At 46.6% G+C, this 20,211-nt stretch overlaps 1 protein-coding gene across 13 annotated transcripts in view; it reads right to left on the reverse strand.

Annotated features, from left to right (window-relative positions):
* Positions 1-20,211, reverse strand: part of Kair1d (Kainate-type ionotropic glutamate receptor subunit 1D) — a 223,983-nt gene that overhangs the window by 39,541 nt on the left and 164,231 nt on the right. For all 13 annotated transcript variants that reach the window (XR_013085279.1, XM_076811592.1, XM_076811597.1 and 10 more), the window contains exons 6-7: positions 17,396-17,537; positions 5,103-5,270 (exon numbers count right to left, since the gene is read on the reverse strand). Coding sequence is in view for 12 of the 13 variants with exons in the window: in XM_076811592.1 (XP_076667707.1) it covers positions 5,103-5,270; positions 17,396-17,537 (310 nt within the window). In the remaining variant the exon portion in view is untranslated. The remainder of the gene's footprint in view (positions 1-5,102; positions 5,271-17,395; positions 17,538-20,211) is intronic.

Genomic DNA, 20,211 nt, shown 5'->3' on the forward strand with positions numbered 1-20,211 from the left:
CCCTCCATCGATTGCACGGTCTTAAAGGGATCCTTCTCCTTCCGAGACCTTCCTCTCGTCGGCGGGCGATCCGTTTGCGCGCGTAGGAAATAGCCTTCCTCTCCGTTCAACTGGCGCGGCTCCTTGCTCGGTTGCTAAGCAGGGCGTCTCTTCCACTCGCGGTGCAGCATCCCTCCTCTTCCGATCGTCTAAGATCGGTCACGTACCATCATTTACTCGCATCCGCTCAATTTTCCCCGCATCCATGTGTACACGTATTTACATACTCGTCGCCGCTCGCCTAGCCGACGACTCGCGCGGAATCGCTAATGCGAGCGGTAGCCTCTCCACGGGCTAGCCGCTTCCATCGCCGATACCTACTCTGGCTAACGACCCTCCGCTACGTGTAATTGCCCTGAGTTACGGGCCACAATAAACACGCTTTCGTATTTCGTTCAATTCGTCCGATTCTGTCCGCCGTTCTCTCTCGCGCGAGGGCTCCCCGCCCGCTCGAGCGCGCTCGACGGAATTAGGACGCTGCTTTGCATCGTCCAATACGTTTACCTGGTCGCGCCGCGGCAATCCAGCGCTGGCGTGCTCCGGGGGAGCGAAGAAGGCTAATCGGTGGAGAATACGAGTTTTCCATTGGCTTTCCTCGCGTGCGCAGCTCCCTCGAATGTCTTTGTTCCGCCTTTCAGCCCGGCGAAGTGCAGCCTGTCCTGGGGAATTTCTTTTCAGAACCAGTCACGAATGGGGGGAGCCTTTTGAAAAGCTCCGGGCGGTAACTCGCGCGGATTTCTGGTCGTTTTAACGTTAGATCTAATTGGACAGATTTTCCTTATAATTCACTCTGCAAACTGAACTTGATCCTGTGCAAAAAGATTCCTTTCACTCACCCCTGTCGTGTCTGCCTTATAACATCCCCTGAATAAGTGAATTCAGTTACCAAGGGGCAAGAGGTCCCCGCTTTGAATTTCCATTTCTCGCCAGACGATGCAAATTTATAAATCGCAATAACAGTTGAACTGCCGGCGCCGGCAGATCGATTCGTCTTCTTTTGTACGACGTATCGGTCGTTAATGTCCCAATTAATTTTCATTGTTCTCCCCCGTCGAACGAACTCGGGTGGGCGCCCCTTGCTCCCAGTTTCCAAGCACGGTGCAGAGCAAATTGCCTCGAACAAGGAAAGGACAAATTCACTCTTCGACTCTTCCTTTCCATTTTCGCCGGTGGCACCGAATGCTCGCTGAAAGCGTCAGGGAGTCACCGCGACGAGGAACTTTTTATCGTCGCTTCCTGTGCGTGCCTGGAATCGATTGTGCTCCGCCGGCAGCAGACAGCAGCGTCTGTCGCCGCGCGAGGAGAAGAGGAGTGAACGACGGCGAGCTGACACTGTTGATCCCCGCGAAATGACGATGCTAAAACCGAATTTAACGAAGCCCCGGCGAAGAGTGCATCTTCAAGCGCGAGGATCGCGCGGGGAGGAGGGCAGTTCTCGCGGGGTCGTTTCCTTCGCGTTATGAACGGGTCAGGGATCAAACAAGCGGGCCTCCTCCGGGGAAAGAAATGAATGGAAGGGTATAGGAAAGCCAGGAAGGCCGAAGGTAAAAAGATATAAAGCTCGGCAACCTTAGGATGCCCCGGGGTGCCTTCCCAGCAGGCATTATTTAACCCCTCACTGGCTGATCTCGTTCAATTGTTTGCGTTTCCACAGGTGAACCTGATCTTATTTTCTGCGTTTCTATCGGCCCCTCGCGGGGCCTGAGGTTATCTAAAGGCAGCCACCAGACGAGATACTTTCAGAGAATTCACAACGTAGCCTCGTGATGCGGACCAGCTATATCCCCTCGCTGTGTGTTTACTGTACCTACTGGGTGCACTCGTTCTTGCCACTTCTTCAGGCTTTTCGCGAATGTCGAACGGTGCACTAGGTGTTATTGGTAATTTTAAGGAAGACTACTATGTATTGGGAATTTTTTGATATTTGTAATTTAAACAGTACAGCTTTTGGTTTCTCCGCAACGCCCATGCGTGAGGTAATTTGTCTGTGTACGGGGACGAGGAAAAATTCATGGAAAGATTAAGCACGCTTTAACTCATAATGAACATCTGTCGCGGCATACAAGTTTCATGAGCGTGCGCCCTAATTTCTTCGCTGCAACTTGTCTCGCGTGTTCGAGCTCGCAGAATCATTGTTAGATCGTCTAACTAGCTAAGTTTACGACACATCCGCAAATCTCCTTCTATTTTCAAGTTTCGGAACCTTTAGTTTGCCGCTAGCATACCTACATACAGCAGAAATAGGGGGTGGCTTGTTGGGAGAACTGAAGTTTCCTGTTCAGAGTTTTATATTCGTTGCTTCCAACGTGAGAGAAGGGGTGGCTTCAGGGGTTCATTAATCAGTACGAGAATACGAAGTTCATTAAACCCTCCACCGAAATATCTCTGAAACCAAGGCAGTTTGGACTTATTAAAGGTAAATGGTGTTATGTACTGCGATGAGTTCAGACTTTAGCAGAGGCACTCCAGAATGAAACATGAAATATCAATTTTTCGCCGATAAACTTTATGAGAAACCTATCGAATTCGTCGGCAATGTAACGTAGCACGTTCACGCGAAGAATTGCGAGGAAGTTCGCGCGAGGCATCGGAACTGCCGAAGCGATTCAGGCTTTTTAAGGGCCGAAAGCTGCGGCAGATGCTGCTTCCCACGAGACGACCGAACGTCCAAATTCGCTGCTCAACTTTTCCGCGGTTGATGCTGTGCCAGATGTGCTCAATGATATAATTTGCTTTTGTGATGCCAGTTCACGAGGCGTTCGAAGAACTACCAATTAGACGACACGTTCTACTCGAGCGTAACTTCCGTTACAAACTTCTCCGAATTGCGGGGGTGTGTCGACGTTCGTCGAATAACCGAGGAAGGAAAATTTCATCCACAAAGATGAAATATATGGAAGACCCACAAAGTGAAAGAATAGGTAGATGATTAAATAGAAATTTTTGATCGAGGACAGTATTGCTTGCAACTCGTTTAGGAATTTATAATATAGTTTATTAAGTACCACAATTTCAATTACCAGAAAATGATATTTAGCCTTCCACCGCTAACATGGATTAAGAGTGATCCTGGTAGAACAGCGTTCCGTGATCTTATGTGATCTTCGCTGCTGCAGGGAGAGGAAGTTAAGACAGAAGAAATTTCTGTCTTAGTGTAATCTAATATCTGTTCCTTCCCCAGACACACGAATCTAATAAAACTAATTTCAGAAAGATAAATTACTTTCGCTATTACTTCTACTGGAAACTTGCTTGATGGATTTCATCCTCCCTTCACCACCCCCGCGATCTTCACGAAATTTAGGAAATATCTTTGCCTCTACAACGTAGACAAAATTTACCAACTGTCGAGTTCTTTATTCAGCGAATTGTTAATATTTGCATTATCCTAAATTAAGTATCCCGGCCACCATTTCTCCAGCCAAAATCGCTTTATGGGCCATTCCAGTAATTTCCATAGTCGCATTTCACAATTCAAAGCAAACAGAGAATGTACGGTTATCTAATGGAACTGTAAGTGCGTGTGCAACCACGCATACTGCAAACGCATGCACGTATACGCGTACGTATTGCATAACCCGATGTCATTTCGTTGGCGGGTTTAATGCTGCGAAATGAGGAACACGCAGAGGATGTAGGTAAATTGCACGGGGGAACTTGCGTGACGAAGTGCATGCCATCAATCGAAATTCGCTGGGAATTTTATAAGCCTGTGGGCGTAGCAAGAATAAGTGGAAATATGCCAGGTACTTCTAGGGAGAATTATGGAATACTGCGTGACTAAATTTCTACGTGAAAAATGATTTTCATCTGCAGGTATCAAAGCTACATTCTACCAAACTTAACATTAAATCAGCGAAATCGTTTATTCCTGTACACCATTAAGGGGGGATAGCGCCTTGTTTGGTCGAAAAATAGGTATGTAATTCTTTGTGAATTCTTTCTACAAAAGCGGTTCGACAAATTAATCTGAGGTTTGGCAGGCTGTTTTATTGTATCCTGAACTATTGTTCTGAATTTTTGTATTACAGTGAGAAAAAAAACATGGCAGATACTATTGTAATCAAAAAGCAACGATCCTAGGTGCTACTAATATATCATAAGTCTCCACTGCCTGTTTCCCACGCGAAGAGCACGCGCCTCAGCCATCGAAGCAGTCTCTCGCAACGAATTTGGAGGGATCGCCGACGTTTCAGCATTAAGTTTTCACAAACAGGGCGATCCTTTCCGGACCAGAGCTACCCCTGTCTCCTCCAATAGCGCAACCAGCCCGAACCTCGTCTCCGTTTCGTCTTCTCAGTATTTGCATTCTTATGAGACTCGGCGCGTGCTACGGTGGAAATTGAATTTCCCGCGGCACTGTTCAAGTTTTGAATAAGCAATACCCAATTATTACGTTCGTCGGCTTATTCTCGACGGGGTTCCGATCACCGTGCCGGTAGCTCCTGCCCTCGCGGAAATACGACGAGGAAGATCGATGTAGCTGTCAAGCGGGCTTGCGCGAAGAATGTAAAATTAGAATGTTATTACACCGAGGCGAGGCGCCTTAAACCGAGCGTATTTCGCCTTGTACGTCGCGGCACGGAACAATCTTCGCATTTGCATGCATACGGGCCGGCCTGATGAGCTCGTACTCGCTCGTTCACCAAGAAAATTACATCGACACACCGCGATCCTTTAACTGTTAAAATCCTACGTCGCTGCACCCTGCCCTCCTACGCCGCTAATTAAGTTCGCACGCGTGCACCGTGGAAATTCCCTTCGTTACTAGCGCGACGCTCCCCTTTCGCGGCGCTGGTGGAAAACAATCGTGGTTGGAAACAGGAAACGCGAGGGAGCAACGAGGTCTCGATGGTGCTTTAAATGGACTGGTAAATACCGGCTCGATAATGCAACGAGGAACCGTAGGAGAAGAAATTGAAGGAGGAGTAAATTTGCATTTTCTTAGATATATAAGATAGTGCGGCGCTGATTAAGTCTCTCCTACATATGTTAAATATCTTTCTCAAGCCGTGGCATTTATAATTTTCCACTGCATTAGGGTAATGTAGAGTTTGCTGTACCTTGTTCGTGCTCTGTCCCATATCCAGCTCCCGGTTATAACGCTTCTCGCCGTAGATCCAATCCTGCACGGCCTTCTGAATTTCTGGCTTCTCCGGGTCCACTAATCGGAAGGCTGTGATATTGGTCCCGCCGTGCTTGAATTCCTCCAGGTCGACGCTGTGCAGGTCCTGCAAGGAATTCGGATCACTTTATGAATCTCCCGCGAACGAATGGCGGCCGGCTTTTTGCATGCTGTCCGGCAGCGAATTTTATTGCTTCCTCGCTATGAACGTTTAATATCAGCCACCCTCGGCACTCGTACTGAATCGTGAGATTCGTGGAACGTACGACTTTGCGGCTAGGGGAAATTGTCACGCTCCTGGTACACCGGTACACCGAGCGGTTACGATGCAAAATAAAAGGCAGCGAGTTTCCAGAACTATTGCAAAGGGTAATTGAAAAGACATGTTATAAAAGGAAGGGTATTTCCATGTCCATTCTCAGTCTACATAGAGTGATGACCAGTACCTATTCTGAAACTGGAAGATATTTCTATACTAAAGTACTTACTTTACTATACTAAAGCACTCACTTTACTATACTAAAGCACTCACTTTACTATACTAAAGCACTCACTTTACTATACTAAAGCACTCACTTTACTATACTAAAGCACTCACTTTACTATACTAAAGCACTCACTTTACTATACTAAAGCACTCACTTTACTATACTAAAGCACTCACTTTACTATACTAAAGTACTCACTTTACTATACTAAAGTACTCACTTTACTATACGAAAGTACTTAGTAAAAGGTAAAGTACTTTCGTATAGTAAAGTGAGTACTTTAGTATAGTAAAGTGAGTACTTTAGTATAGTAAAGTGAGTGCTTTAGTATAGTAAAGTGAGTGCTTTAGTATAGTAAAGTGAGTGCTTTAGTATAGTAAAGTGAGTACTATACTTTACGTCGTATGAGTTACAAAGAATTTATTAAAGTTATGAGTCATTAAACAATATAACGTCTAGCATTACTCATTGTGGACCCACGTTCTTAGTACTCTCCCCAAGTTGCTAAAGGCTGAAGAACCTTTGAACAAGCATGATTCCAACAACATCGCAGCATCTTAACAACAAAACTCCGCAGTGCACGATTCCTGAAAGGGCGATCAGTACCTCGAGGCAGCCAAGGTGAATTCAATCGCCTTACTCGCATAGTTTAATCCGTAAAAGTCGATCACGTCTCTGTTCACGCTTCGTAGGACAGATATCACTTGGGCCCGTGGTAGCTATCAGCAGAAATAGAGATATCTGAGGGAGTAGAATGGAGTAGCCTCTCCGGCTGGCTATCTACATCGTCGTGGCAGCTGGCGTGATTTAAAGTTACCCCAGCCTCCAAGCACAGCTCCGTCCACCTTTTCGAATGCTCAAGCAGCCTGACAACACGGCCATTTATTATCCTTTGTCCTGCACCCCGGCCACGATAGATAAGTTTGCTATTCCCAAGATCTCGCTGTCCCCGAGAGTCGTCCGATCGACGGCCAGGGACGATACACACCGACACCACGATCGATTCGTCCGGTGATCGATCATTGCCTCGCCTCAGGTCGCCCCTTCATTCTTCACGGCACGTCGCGATATCGCATCGAAGGACTCTCGCATTCCCCCGCATCGAATCGATAATATTACGAATTTTGAATAATCCGTAAAAGTCGCGGGAAACCCAACCAACTGCAAGGCGAGAACATTTGTTACGCGCCACTTGTTTTCTAGCGAGGGTAGGTATTATATTTCTTGTAGGGGAAGAGGAGCAGTTCCCAGAAGTTCAGATTTGCCCGCAAGAAGTATATTTGAGAGGTAGATTAGAGATGTTGCAAAAATTTGTAAATTTCTATTCACGAGTGGAACAATTTTATAATGAGAACAGTGTTTCTCGATATACTCCAGAATTTTATTCCGAACAGTATCGGTTTCGTGAAGTTTTTAAAAGCATTTGTGAAAAATAACAAGTTGAACAGGCTGGTCACCATTGTTGATTTTCATCGAACAGATGACGATCGTGTTACCGTACACCCTGCACGCCCGAGCAGAGAAAGGATATTTTTGATTTAACACATGGCAATCGATGCCACGCTACCGCACGCCGCAATTGTCACGTTCGATGTCAATATTGTCGAGATACGTTCCCCTCCACAAATGTAACTGATCGTGTAAAAAGAACTGTCGGAGTTACAGTTTACCGAGCCGTAAGTGCAGGAAATTTTTCTGTTCATTTTGTCGATTGGCAGACCGCAATAAACACAGCGGCTCTGTCAGCAGGCTGCAATCTTTTGAGCGTTAAAGCTTTACAGTTCAATTTGCCCGCAATATCTTTCCAGTCAGCTGAACTGTGTATCGGGTGTTTCAGTGTTATCCTCTGAGGCGAACGAATTCTTTCTTTACAGAAAAGAAGCGAGGGAAGTTAAGAGAAGAAATGGAATAAATGTGGTGGTGAACCTAGTAAAGGTAAAGGAGTGAATGCAAATCTACATAGACACTTTCAAAATTAAAAATAACATCAAGCAGACAACTCGTGACTGCGTGCAAGCACACAATGGGTAGGGGAGAGGTGCTACAAAAGATACATATTTTTCTCTTTGAGGCAACACTACTTAGTGCCAGGCATTTGACGTAAACTTCACCGCGGCCTCACTGGCAACAGATCAGTAATCTGCGGTTGATGTTTTTCTGATATAAAAGGAAATGTTTCTTTAATTTTCTGGGGCGGTTTGTGAGATAAAGTTATATACAAACTGTGAAAGTCTTCAAAGTTTCAGAATTTTTTGAATCTTTCCTTGCTACTTAGTCGTGAATGGAACATTTTCGACTTATTTGAAAAATCGAAGATTTTGTTATTTTCTGTTCTTATTAATGAGTTTGCAAAATATTTTTATCGAAGGCCAATAAACATACTTCCTATTAATGGACTTGTGTTTTCAATACCTACCATTATATTATCAGAAATAGACGCTAAATAAAATTGTCCTTTTTATAGCCCTACTACATACATATACAACTGTGCGTACATTTTTTTGCACCCTCTGCTATCGCAAATATTATCAAAGAACTTTCCCCAAAACTTGGACAACCTAAGCCACAAAACAAATACCTTCTCCCCAAACCTACCCCCCATTCCAACCAACAGCCCCTACATTCCCAAAACTATACATCTACCCCAGTATCCCCATACGTCACCCGATGAACTTTCCACCCCCTATTATCCCAGAACCTCAAAACTCCGTGTCGAACGACTCGATCATAAAAATTAAAGCGTCGGGACCATCCAATACCTCGTCGCTCGTAATGCTCGCAGTACTTCGCCGAAGGATTCAATTTCGTCGGCAAGAGGGCAAGATCGAGTCTCTCGCAACCCTTTCGCGCCAAGTATCAACGGAAGTCGTGCTTGACCAACTTGGTGCCTTCGAGGAATTAGCTTTTATCGGATTAACCTCGCTCCATGAAGCACTGATTCAGGGACGCGGAATTATGGCCGTGGCCACGGACGCCGCCCCGCATTTCGATGCTACAAATTCCGCCGTGTCCCCCGAATTCAGCGACGCCGACGTATTATCGCGTCCCGCTGGTCATTACGGTTATTATGCCTGTTACGGTTATGATGATTGTTATCGTCGTTATAGCCCGCCGTTGCCATTAAGCTTCTTATTACGAGCGTTTAGTAGGCATAGCGCCGTGATACGACCGCCGTCTCCTTATTACGAGCGAGTTATTTACCCGGTTTGTTCGCCCCTCGCCGTCATTTCCCTTGGCCTTCACCGTTTCCCGAAGCCCGTGGATCGTGCCCGTTTTAATTATCCCGCGAGGCGCGTTTATCGTTATCGGTAATAAGATCGTTTTTCGGGCAGCCTGCCGTGTCGACGTAACTCAATAATCTCGAGACGCGAGCGCGCGATTATCCGCATCGATTATCCGTGTTTGTTTTAATCCGGCGCACGAAGGAATGCTGAATACAGTTCTTCCGCGGCGAAAATGGCATTTCGATGATCGTTATGTACGCGCAATTGATTCTCGTCGATGGTATCGGTAATAATATACGCGCGTTCAACGGGCGAGACATCAAAGCGCGATTACAGCTTGTTACACAGAAATTATTTACTGGCATGGACACGGACCTCTCTATTATTAATTCATTACACCTTTTATCGTATCATTTTACCGTTGCTGGGCACTCCTCGCCGGCCAGCCTGATGTTTTCCATATTTTTCAGCGCGGCTTTGATCGGCCTGCGAAAAGAACACGCCGTGTTTTCCAGGAAAAAGCTGGCAACTACCGTGTCAGTTACATGGAGAGAGGAGAGGAGAATACGGTGGATATCGTGCATGGAATTCTCCCTTGGGTTTATGTTGTATTTCCTCGGACGAGGAAATAAATTCTATTTCGTTCAATTTTCAATAACAATTCGGCGTACGGAGGTAGGTATACTTGCAGCGAGTATTCAGTTGGGAACTGTGTATACTTTGTTAGCAAATGTTACAGCCGGTTTTCAGCGAAAAATATTTATAGAGATACAAATGCATTCATGTTGGGGATAAGAATTAAGTAACATATTGCTGTTTACGAAGCCGCGCATTTATCGCAAACAAAGATTGTATTAAATAACCATGTTAGCTCGTTCGATTTCAGCAGTGGATTGTATAAACAAATACATTGGGATAATGTCTACTGTTGAAATTAATTTGAAAATGTAAATAGCATTCTGGTGATTAATAAATAAACTTCTATGGAAAGAGATTCTATGTACTTACAATATGTATATTCACACCTCCACTTTCCACCCCCAGGAGTATGCAGAATTAAGTGAAGACAATGATGATACACTACACACCACTATTAAAATAGTGACAAATCACAAAACTATCACATTTACTCCCGAACACGTTTTGAATTAAGAGGAACACATGTTTACTGTACGAAGGTCGTTCCATAACTGAAATGTCTTTGACTAGCAAAATACCCCCGCGCTTCGCTTCGGGCCCAAGAGATATTAAGGACTCCATGAAAACACATTTCAACCCATTTCACCCCCTTCGAGTTGGAATTTCAAAAAATCCCTTCTAAGCGAAATTCGGAAACCCAGGAACTGTAGAGGGGAAAAGGAACACTGGCCATAAGAAGTATGTTTAATACAACTCCCTCTGTTTCCTCACCTCCAAATGGCACGCGCTCATCATTTTCATCTAAATCATTTTCCCCTGTGAATATCTGTAAATTATTTTTCAAACCTCAACTATTAAAATAATTTATATTGAAATTTCATTGAAATTGGTTGTTTTGCGAAGGAGCTTTATCAAATTGTTTAAGTGACCAAAGTTACAAGAATGAGTATGACTTAATTTAAACAGGAATGGAAGAAATGCTCGAGGTTCGATAAATAATCGCCGAGCTCGATTAAAACTAACCCTGAGCGATGGCGTGTCACGAATAAAATTCTAAAACCTTGACAGACGAAACGGCGGGTCCCTTTGGGAGAATTTTCACGCGTCGCGTATGAAAAGTACCACCAACGAGATGTGACTGTCGAGTCAACCATCGATCGATAGCTATCATTCTCCGTGATTTACGTTCTCCGACGCGTTCCACATACGTAATCTCCACTTGTCTTACCGCAGAGGACATTCTCACGGATCTAATAAAAATGCCGCGTACACGGTCTGAATGCGAAACGCAAGTGTTTGCGTAACGCTCGTGAAAACTTCTGGAATATTCTCCCATGCCGTATTGTTGAAGTCTGGCTGGGTCGTTTAGAAAGGAGATATTGAAAGACTTTTGAATGGAACTACCTGAGTGGATTATGTATCTGATCAGGAATATCGCATTCCGATCGATAGTAACGATTCGAGAAACTCGTTAACCCTTCCGGAGTTGAATTTCACGTGCCACGTCCTTTACGGTTCAGCCTATTAATCAACGACCTTTCGCAGATATCATATCACGGCCAATTTTTGGCACACCTTGATGGCTCGAAGGAGTTCCGCACCATTAAGCATCTTTACGATGGCTTGCTCCAAGGGGATCGTGAGACCTGCAGCCAGGTGCTTGAGGATCAATCCATCTTCCAATATCTTGCAACACACGTAGCAAAGAGGATTCCTCATTGGCAGATTAAATTAAGTGAGAAAAGAATTCGAGGAATTTTATAAACATTATTCAGACACCTTTTCCCTTCTTCCGACCCGCCGTGAAAGAGCTAATGGCACTTAATTGCATCGTTCCTGGTAATTGCTCGGTGCCTCGTCACCGTGCAGTGTTTTGTCAATTAAATTTCCTTAATAATTACGATTCCATTAACTCCGCTTGTCGTTAAGCCGGCTACGCGTCGGTAGATCCGTTCAGATCGTTTCTTAACGCGATCAGCTTGATGGATGAAGCAGGATTCCCCGTAGCTGGAGGGCCGGTTAAGCGATATAAATGAATATAAATCTCGCCCAGACGCGTCGCCGTTCCAGCGCAGACAATATTCTATTCCTTCTCTGTTAAAACGCTCCAGAAATTACACAATATTCGTAGTAATTAACTTCTTTGACTGTCCGCTCTCCCGCGCGAGGCGATGGAATCCCGTGCCGCTTAACGTCGTCAGGATTTTTCATAAGCTCCAAATTACCTGTCTCGCTCTCGTCCGTCTCTTCCACCCTTCTCGCCTAGCGCAATACGCTCTCGTAGCAATTAGCAGATTATTCATTTGATGCCCCTCGTTCGAAACCATTCACCATAATCGCGCGAGCGTCGAGCGAATTGTTTGAATATCGCTCGTTGCGTACGACGTTGCACAATATTGTCAACATTACGAACGTTGAACAATATTGCCCGGCGAGCGACGCTAACCAACAAGCGGGCGCTCGTACGGGACAGCCGTTATTCGCGGACAAATGTTTGGCGATTTCGTTGTTTATTAAGGCGATCCAGTTTTAATGAAGCAGCGCCGTCAGCGTTCGCCGAAAAATCGCGCGGGAATATTGCTGGATGTGTTTACAGACGAGATTTAATCGAACGCGGCGTAACGATGGATTTTTCTTTGCGCGTACCCATCCGCCGTTTGCCGAGCATATGTATTTAAATAATAAAAACACTAACACGCGCTCGGTTACCCTCCAGAAGTCTTATTAGCGGCGTCCACTCTTCGGCAACGTTTCACGGAAAATGTACTATCAGCAGCTTCAGATCGACCCGCTTCGTTTCGACCGTGCGATAAACACCGTGACCACGTAGTAACCGGCTAACGAGCGACGCTGATAAACACGACGATTAAAAATCAATGGCCGGAAGGGTGGTTGCTCGTCGGTTCGCCGACGCGACAAATCTTCCTCCCCCGGTTCGGAAGGCAACCAGCCCCGAGGGTACAGTCGACAGAAGCAGCCAGGAAGAATGCACATCCTGGATCTCGCGTCTGAACAAATACCGCCTGTAATTTACATTTTAATGGATCTAAATTGAAATCTGGTGGACGCAGGCCGAGATAAATTGTACCGACCGCTGGGGCTAGCTTACACAGGCTATTTACTTTTTATCAGTTATTGCTGTCGCCGGGCGAAACTAGAGTTCGATGGACGATGCGCGTCATAGTTGGACCAACTATAAATTGCTAATTATCCTGGGACCGTTTCGAGCAGAGTCTACCGAAAGCTAGGTGCTACTGTTTGCTTTTGGTTAAACGTGTCTGGATATCTTCGAAAAGCCCTGCGCTTCGGCACTGTTCCCTGGTGTGCAGCCCTCGGTGATGGTTAAGTCGATTATTTCCATGGCTCGGTGTTAGAATGTGGACTGCAGCTATAGTTCTAACTTACGTGCTACTATCCATTCGCGGCTCGATCGTATCTTATCACACATGGGCGTGGTAATTGAATTGTGTTTGCTAAGTACACAGCCTTGTAGTTCGGGTGCTTCACGTTCGAATAAACAATGCTTTCGTTGTTAAATACAGGTAAACAATTCCCCTGTGATCCACGGTGCATCCGCACACAAGAGACTCCTGGACTTTCTACATAGACCTGCTCGGAGTCCGAACCGTTGCTCATCAATAAATGGGCGAGTACGCAACTCTGAAGCTCACGGGTAGGTATAATGCGTATCAGCTTGCATTATGAATTCAATCTACGTCACTGTAATTAACAGTAATTGCGTTCCGATCATCGTTAGCCAGGAGTATCCCGCGAAGGCAGCGCTTGCGTCCGCCCTTGCGAGATTGGCTTAGGAAGCAGCGCCGTTTCGTTCGTGCGTGAAATCGAAGCGGTGCGGCCGTGCAATTAGTGCTTCTTAAAATTACCGGCGGCCAGGTGACGGTGGGAGGGGGCAGGGAATTAAACGAGGAGGATATCTGCCCCGGCATTAATTGCAATTAAAGCCGTAAAACTGGTGACAGGAGCAGGTAAACATAACTTTCCAATTATTATTCCTCCGCCCCTGCGCAGCGCCGCCCCGACTTACATCACGATTACCCTCTTCTCGGGTCAGCGATGCCTCGAAGGAGCCGGCTACCCGTGGACAACGATAAATTGCTAATTACCCCGAGGCGTCTTGCGAATCAGGGGTGGCATAGAAAACTCCCTCTCGCCAAGCTACACACTTTCGCGGGAGCTAGGCGTGAATCGGTAGAAAAGTACGTCGAGGTCTTTGAAATGAGAAGTCATCAGAGGTTGGCCAAAGTAAACTGTTACTGCGCAGGAATCAAAGTGGGAGCGAAACGTTGCCCGCTAAATCTAGAAGGAACGACATTATTCATGGGCCGACTTGATAAATGGGAGTCACGACGAAGACTACGCCTGTAGGCGAACGAATTGTCCAATTACATCGAGCAGCTTCAGGGTAAAAGGCACTGGCCCGAGGGCTTCGAACGGATACCTTGGAATAATTCCTGCGGAAACGATTTGACACTTTTATCCCACGTAGACGTACCGATCGCGCCCGTGAATTATTTTCTAGATATATCCACCGAATGATTGAGGGGTACTCTGTGGATTGCTCCCCTCGCCCATTATGAGGAATTTATAATTATAAGCCAGGGGAACAATCTGGCCGGATGTTTTAAGCGTTCCAACCTGCTATTTCGTGCTCAACTAAAGACTCCGCGGATGTTGCGTAAAAGGATATACCTGTGAGTCCATCCTGCCCTCGTTTCTCTAGGAAACGCCTGTAACGCGTATATTTGGATTCGATCGTTGCGTATTGAATCGGCTCTCATTTGGCTCAATGGCGTTTAATGCTGATCACGGACTGTGTAATTAAGGGGAGATGAGACAATTAGATAACCAAGACGAGTTAAACATTATCCGCGCTGTTTAGTTGCAGTAATGGTCGCAGATACGATACTAATGCTCGATGGTGGCCTCGCGGTTTTAGCGTAATTATGAGAAGACGAGAAGAAAGGAGAAGATATTGGATGTATACTTGTGTTCTTGAAAGACTCTGTTAAAATACATTAATGGAATGAATGACCATTTTACCATTCTTCACACTTGTTTGATCGTATTGCTACTTAGTCTGACAGTCCTCTGTCCTTATACTACTTAAGGAGGTACTCTAGTGTAACTGCTCATTTTTCAACGCCATCTTCGGGAATTTATTTAACGAAAACTATAAGTTTATACTATCTGGCGCTTTACCTGCATATTAAGGTAGGTTTGAAGTAATACTCAGATTTTTTTATCTAGTTTATTGCACATATATATAGATATAATCGGTGACGCAAGCTTCTTCAAAACATTCTTTTCCGACGGGCGTTGGTGTGGGAACTTTCATCCAAAATGGAAAAACTAAGGTTCATTTTCTTTATGAGGTTTGTCGCTGTCGTTGGAACCACAGAGGCCCCCTAACAATAACAATTTTCGAAATGACAGCAGTTTGAAAAAAATGTTCGATTTTTGCTGATAAATTGAGCTGTTTTCGTTCTGTAGAATTAATTTTATACATTATAGAAACTCGTCCGTGGTTCCAGCCATAGCGACAAACCTAATAAAGAAAATAAATCTTAATTGTTCCAGTTTGGATGATTAGAACAGTTCCCACACCAACGCCTGTTGGAAAAGAATTTTTATTTAGAAGATTGTGCCACCGACTATATCTATGTATATGTGCAATAAACAAGATGAAAAAATTCTGTGTATTACTTCAAATCTACCTTAATATACAGGCAAGGTGCCAGATAGTATGAACTTACAGTTTGTGTGAAATAAATTCCCGAAGATGGCGTTGAAAAACGGGCAGTTACACCAGAGTACCTTAAAGATCATCCTCCTCAAATCAGTAGTATAGGTCCGTCATAAGTAACTACAGAAAATAGAGTCGTTTAGTAAACTCGCCGGTGCCATTCACGGCCTTCATGAGCATCCAGATAATAATTGCATAAACTCATAAGGACAATGTGGACAAAATTACGTTATTAATCTGAGAATTGCTGTGCGAGAGCCTCGCCAATTCACTTATCGTTAAATCGGACCCTCCAAAAACAGTGTTAGAAAGTCGCGTTTCAATTTCTGTGCATTAAAGAAGGTTCCAAAGGAATACATCGTAATATAACTCTAGAAAGGGAAAAGGAATAGCAGGAGTTTCACGCGGGCCAATGTCATGCACAGTTTCTCCGTAACAAACTAAAAAATACGAATCGTACACGGTACGTCGATTCGAAGCATCCATCACTCCCGGAACTTTATTCTTGTGTCCCTGGCGCTTTTACGTGCCGCGAGGAGAAAAGTTGAAGGAGAAAGGATATCGAGGGACGATCGGCGATATTGCAGCGATCGCGCCCCCCAGCAATTCTGGAACAACACGTACGACGATTCCGCCCCAGCGCCACCACCCCCACCTCCCTTCCAAGCCCTCGGAATTCGAATCACAGAAATCCGTGCAGACTGTTCGAACCTCGAGGATATTCTCTTTACGCCAACGACTACAAAGGAGACCGGTCTCTTACGTGCATTAATGCAGAAACGTGATCGAGGAAATCGATAGGGAAACCGGGGACTTTGTTGCGCGTAAACACTGACGCGCGCACACGGACACAGAGGGCACCGGTTCTCGTTTAAGCCTCGAATTTGCATCGTTGTGAAAGCGATTTCAGCGTTACACGATCTTCTTCCTCGGTGGATTAGCGCGGATGCGATAGAGTATCTTTTACTACAAGACGGAAACGGAAGGTATTATCTTCTTAGCCTACCTGCAAGTGATTTCCACCGATAGACGTATTAAATAGCAGGAGGCTTGACAAAATGATGGAACGGTATAAGTCTATTTTCATCCACGACGTAGGTGAATGTAAGAAGCTAACGAAACCGGGTACCGTTCGTTGCAAGTAAGAGATCTATAATTATTTTAATGCCCCGCGAAGACGGCGTCTATTAAAGTTGAGAGAATGAATTTTTATTAATCACCGTAGCCAGGAAATAAAGCACCACCACTGTTACAGTAATGATAAACATTACGATGGTAATGCTTAAGCTCAAGTACATAGTCAAGAATGGAATGCGTGAAATGAAGTTTGCAATTCACAGAAGATCCTGCGAACGAGATATATCCATCGATCTTACGAAAAGAAGTTGAAAAAGTATCTAATTATTATCCTCGTGATGTCTGAATTCGCTCATAAAAAAATAGAAACCTACCATGAGGAAAAACTGTTAAAAGCTCATTCCCAGGTCTGGGAAAACACTCGGGCAGGGAGAAGCGTATTCAATAAGGAACAAAAAATATTTTCCCTCTGCTATCCGGTATTCCAGCCGTGGCAGCCGTGAGCGAACAAGCCGCGTAATTCAAGTCTAATAAAACGCGGGCGCGTTCATCGCGTTACACGAGTACCGCTGTCGACGCGAGTGCTCGCTAAAAGTTCCATTAAAGTCGAGGCCAGGCAGCCTGGATCCCCGCGTTTCTTCCCCCCGTTAACGTTGATTCGAGCAACGAACGGCTCCCAACGAGCGACAGCGGAAGCCAATCTTCGACAGGCCGGCTCTCTGTCCGCCCGGCTATCGATTCCTTCTCGCGTTCTTATCGGCAATTCACCGTAGCCGCTCGCCGTGGAACTTATCGATTCCGATCAGGGACACGACGTGCTCTATGGGCGCGGAAAAGCACAGGAAAGGCCGGACGGTGATAAACGAGGCGGCCCCCCGCGAAAATTAGTTTATGTGCGCGGGGCCCCACGTGTCGGACATGACAGCTCTAATTTGCAGGTAGTTCCGAGGGATAGAGCGGCCCCGTGGTATCCAGCGAAGAAGGGCCGGCGACGAGAAGTCGACTGTTAATTGCATTCCCATTTAATTAAAAGACTCACCAGAGAGGTGATGAGGTAACTGTGATAGTCGCTCATCATCCCTATTTGCTGCGCCTGCTTCAACACATCGTAAATCCTCTCGGTGGAGCAATCCAGCACAATGTGCGACTCGGCCGAGTTCTTTATCTGCTTCAGCAACGGTCTGAAACAGAAAGAGGCGCACTCGTAACAAGCGATACACTCTACAGAGCGCTCCCCGTGGCGGAGTCGCCGCGGGGGGAACGGAGGTGTGCGCGAGACATGATTTCCGGTATTAAAAGCATCGCGAATCCTTTGACCGTAATATTATCCCCGCGCGGGTTGGAGAAAAACTGTAAAACGAGTAGGAACGATACTGTGCTACAGGCACGTTTAGCAAAACGTATGATGAAACCTCGTGATCCTGGAGAGAGGATGATTGGTGACGCGATCTAATCCGCTAAAAGTCAGCATTTAATTGTCCGATTTGAGCGAGCTAAACCGAGAGGGAAGCGCGCCTATTCGATATCCCACGGTTCAGATATTTTCAACATTGTCCGTATAGACGACGGCAGCATCGATCCTACGCGGCTCATTCGTATTCACCGCTATCAAAATCCGATTACCGGAACGCGTGGGTGGATCGCGGAAGCGTCGCATCGGAACTCGCGTTAGAGCACTCACGGCGGCTGACAGCGCGAAATAATTTATTTAAATTATGCAGGCTCTTTCGACCGGCAGCGGGAATGAAATCAGATCAGATGTTTGATTACGAATCAAACGCCCGGGGGTGGGTTGACCTCTCCGCGAGGATGCTTCCCGCGCGTTCACTCGCGGCGCCCTCGGGGGACCGGGAACTTCCGATCCCGGAGATACTTCTGCGCCGAGTGTACTTGCCTGATCAAAATTTCATATCTCAAACAGCCTCTACCTGCGGCGCCAGACCTCGCCCGCTCGCCGCCTCCCCCGCGGACGCACCCTACCCCTCATCCAACATGCACGATAATGCGAATCTCCTTATGCGCCCGCTGGAACTTGGACCGCCGCTCATTGCGGAAATTTTTCATGCGGTCTGCATAATTCACCGGAAAGTCTCTTTTACGCGCCTCGTTCCGCCGTGGCCCCCGGCTCGCCTTAGCGCGCTTTTACCCGCTTTCGACGAAATTTCCCGCGGAACAATGAAACGCGTACGTGCGACAGCCAGAAACACCCGAGTTACACCCGAGTACCTCGGCCGACAAGGGACCGGTCCCCGCCGCGCATATAAAACCGCCACCCTTCGGCTTTTATAGCGTGGAAAGTGTCCGTTGGAGAATTCCTCATGATTGGCTGGATTTATGGGGGCGCATCGCGAGCGCACGCCAACCGGCAAGGGAGATTTATCGTCGCGGAATGCAGCGACGACGCGTCGCGTTTCACGAGTTCACTCTGGACTATAGACTCTGGAGCCTCTCTCGTGGTACATTTTCTATTAAATGCTTAAAGTATCGTGCAAATGGTATTCGATAAAAGCTACTCGAACCAACTGCATCAGTCCGTGTGAATCTGACGTCTCGCCGTCTGTCATTAACATCGCCAGCAGGTCGACGCTGTTACATTTCCAACCTCGAAGTCCTGTGATGTACCTGAACACAGCCAGCAGAATTCTCTTTAGGCCCCCTGTCGCGGAGCTGCTGGCGTTCACAGCATGGTGTACCTTTAAAAATGTACGTGCACTTTGTGACGCGGTTTCCGTTTAAGCGCCGCGTGCCACATATGCAGAGGCCGGCAGCACGGTCTACGCGGCGCTCCTTTATTCAGCAGCGGCATCGCGCGACTTCCGCTGCGACGAATGCTCGCGCGCGTGGCCAACGGCGCCCGAGAGTCGCGCGATGGACCCAGAAATGTTTCAACGACACTTTTACGACGGCGTGGATCGAGCGATCCGCGGGATTACCGAACGGTCAACCGAACTAAACAATGTACAAGGAATCATTTCGCTTTACGGTGGCTCGTAAAGCGGCGCGGTGTTTCCAGGTGCGCAAGAGGAGGAGGATCGGTGCCTGGGATTCCGGGGTGGTGGGTAGCCGAGGATTCCTTCGCGCCTGCGAACTTTTTACGGACTCGTCAGACACGGGGGAAGGGTAATCGAACATCGTGGGCGCTGACAGCCGAGCTTATTTCGCGCGATACCCGGGAACAAGGGGCATAAAGTTTGCATTGGGAATGATAAGGAATCGATACGACTTTACGGGGGAACGAAACCAGTTCCACTGTGGCCCCGTGCGTGTTCCTTCCTCCTTTACCTTTTGCCGTCCTCTCTCCTTCCAGCCTGGATCTCGGTCCTTCTCGTCCCGTTCTTCCTTAACTAAATGCCATCATCGAAGCTCTATTCTCAAAAGGCTCGAACGGTCCAGCGTAAGCCGAGCAACGTCTCTCGTTTCTTTTACCTCCCTGCGCTCTCTTTGCCTCTCGTCCCGACTCCCGTGCCACTTTACTTGGCTCGTCACCGTTCTAGATGGCTTTCGAGATACCTCCCGAGATAGTCGTCCTCCTGGGAGGATAGGCTGCTTGCGACCGAGAGATACTGCCGCGGAATCGTTGGCGACAAGCCCAGTCTCACGGAATTTTTTAATCCTGTGGGACGAGGGGCAGAACGAGGAAGAGAGAGAGAGGGAGAGAGAGAGAGAGAGAAAGGGGGAAGGAGGGAAGGAGTGAGAAACGGGAGATGAACTCTACGCCGGGCGTTGGTCGCTGAACGAACCAGATAAAAGATGGATGGTGCCCGGAGCAATGGTTACACCGGTAATCAACGCGTCCGTTACAATGTGACTAATGAGATCCACGGTTATGTATTGAGATTGATGATCATCCGTGGG

The sequence above is a fragment of the Andrena cerasifolii genome, chromosome 5 (genome assembly GCF_050908995.1).
Source record: "Andrena cerasifolii isolate SP2316 chromosome 5, iyAndCera1_principal, whole genome shotgun sequence".
In the NCBI taxonomy this organism is placed as follows: Eukaryota; Metazoa; Arthropoda; class Insecta; order Hymenoptera; family Andrenidae; genus Andrena; species Andrena cerasifolii.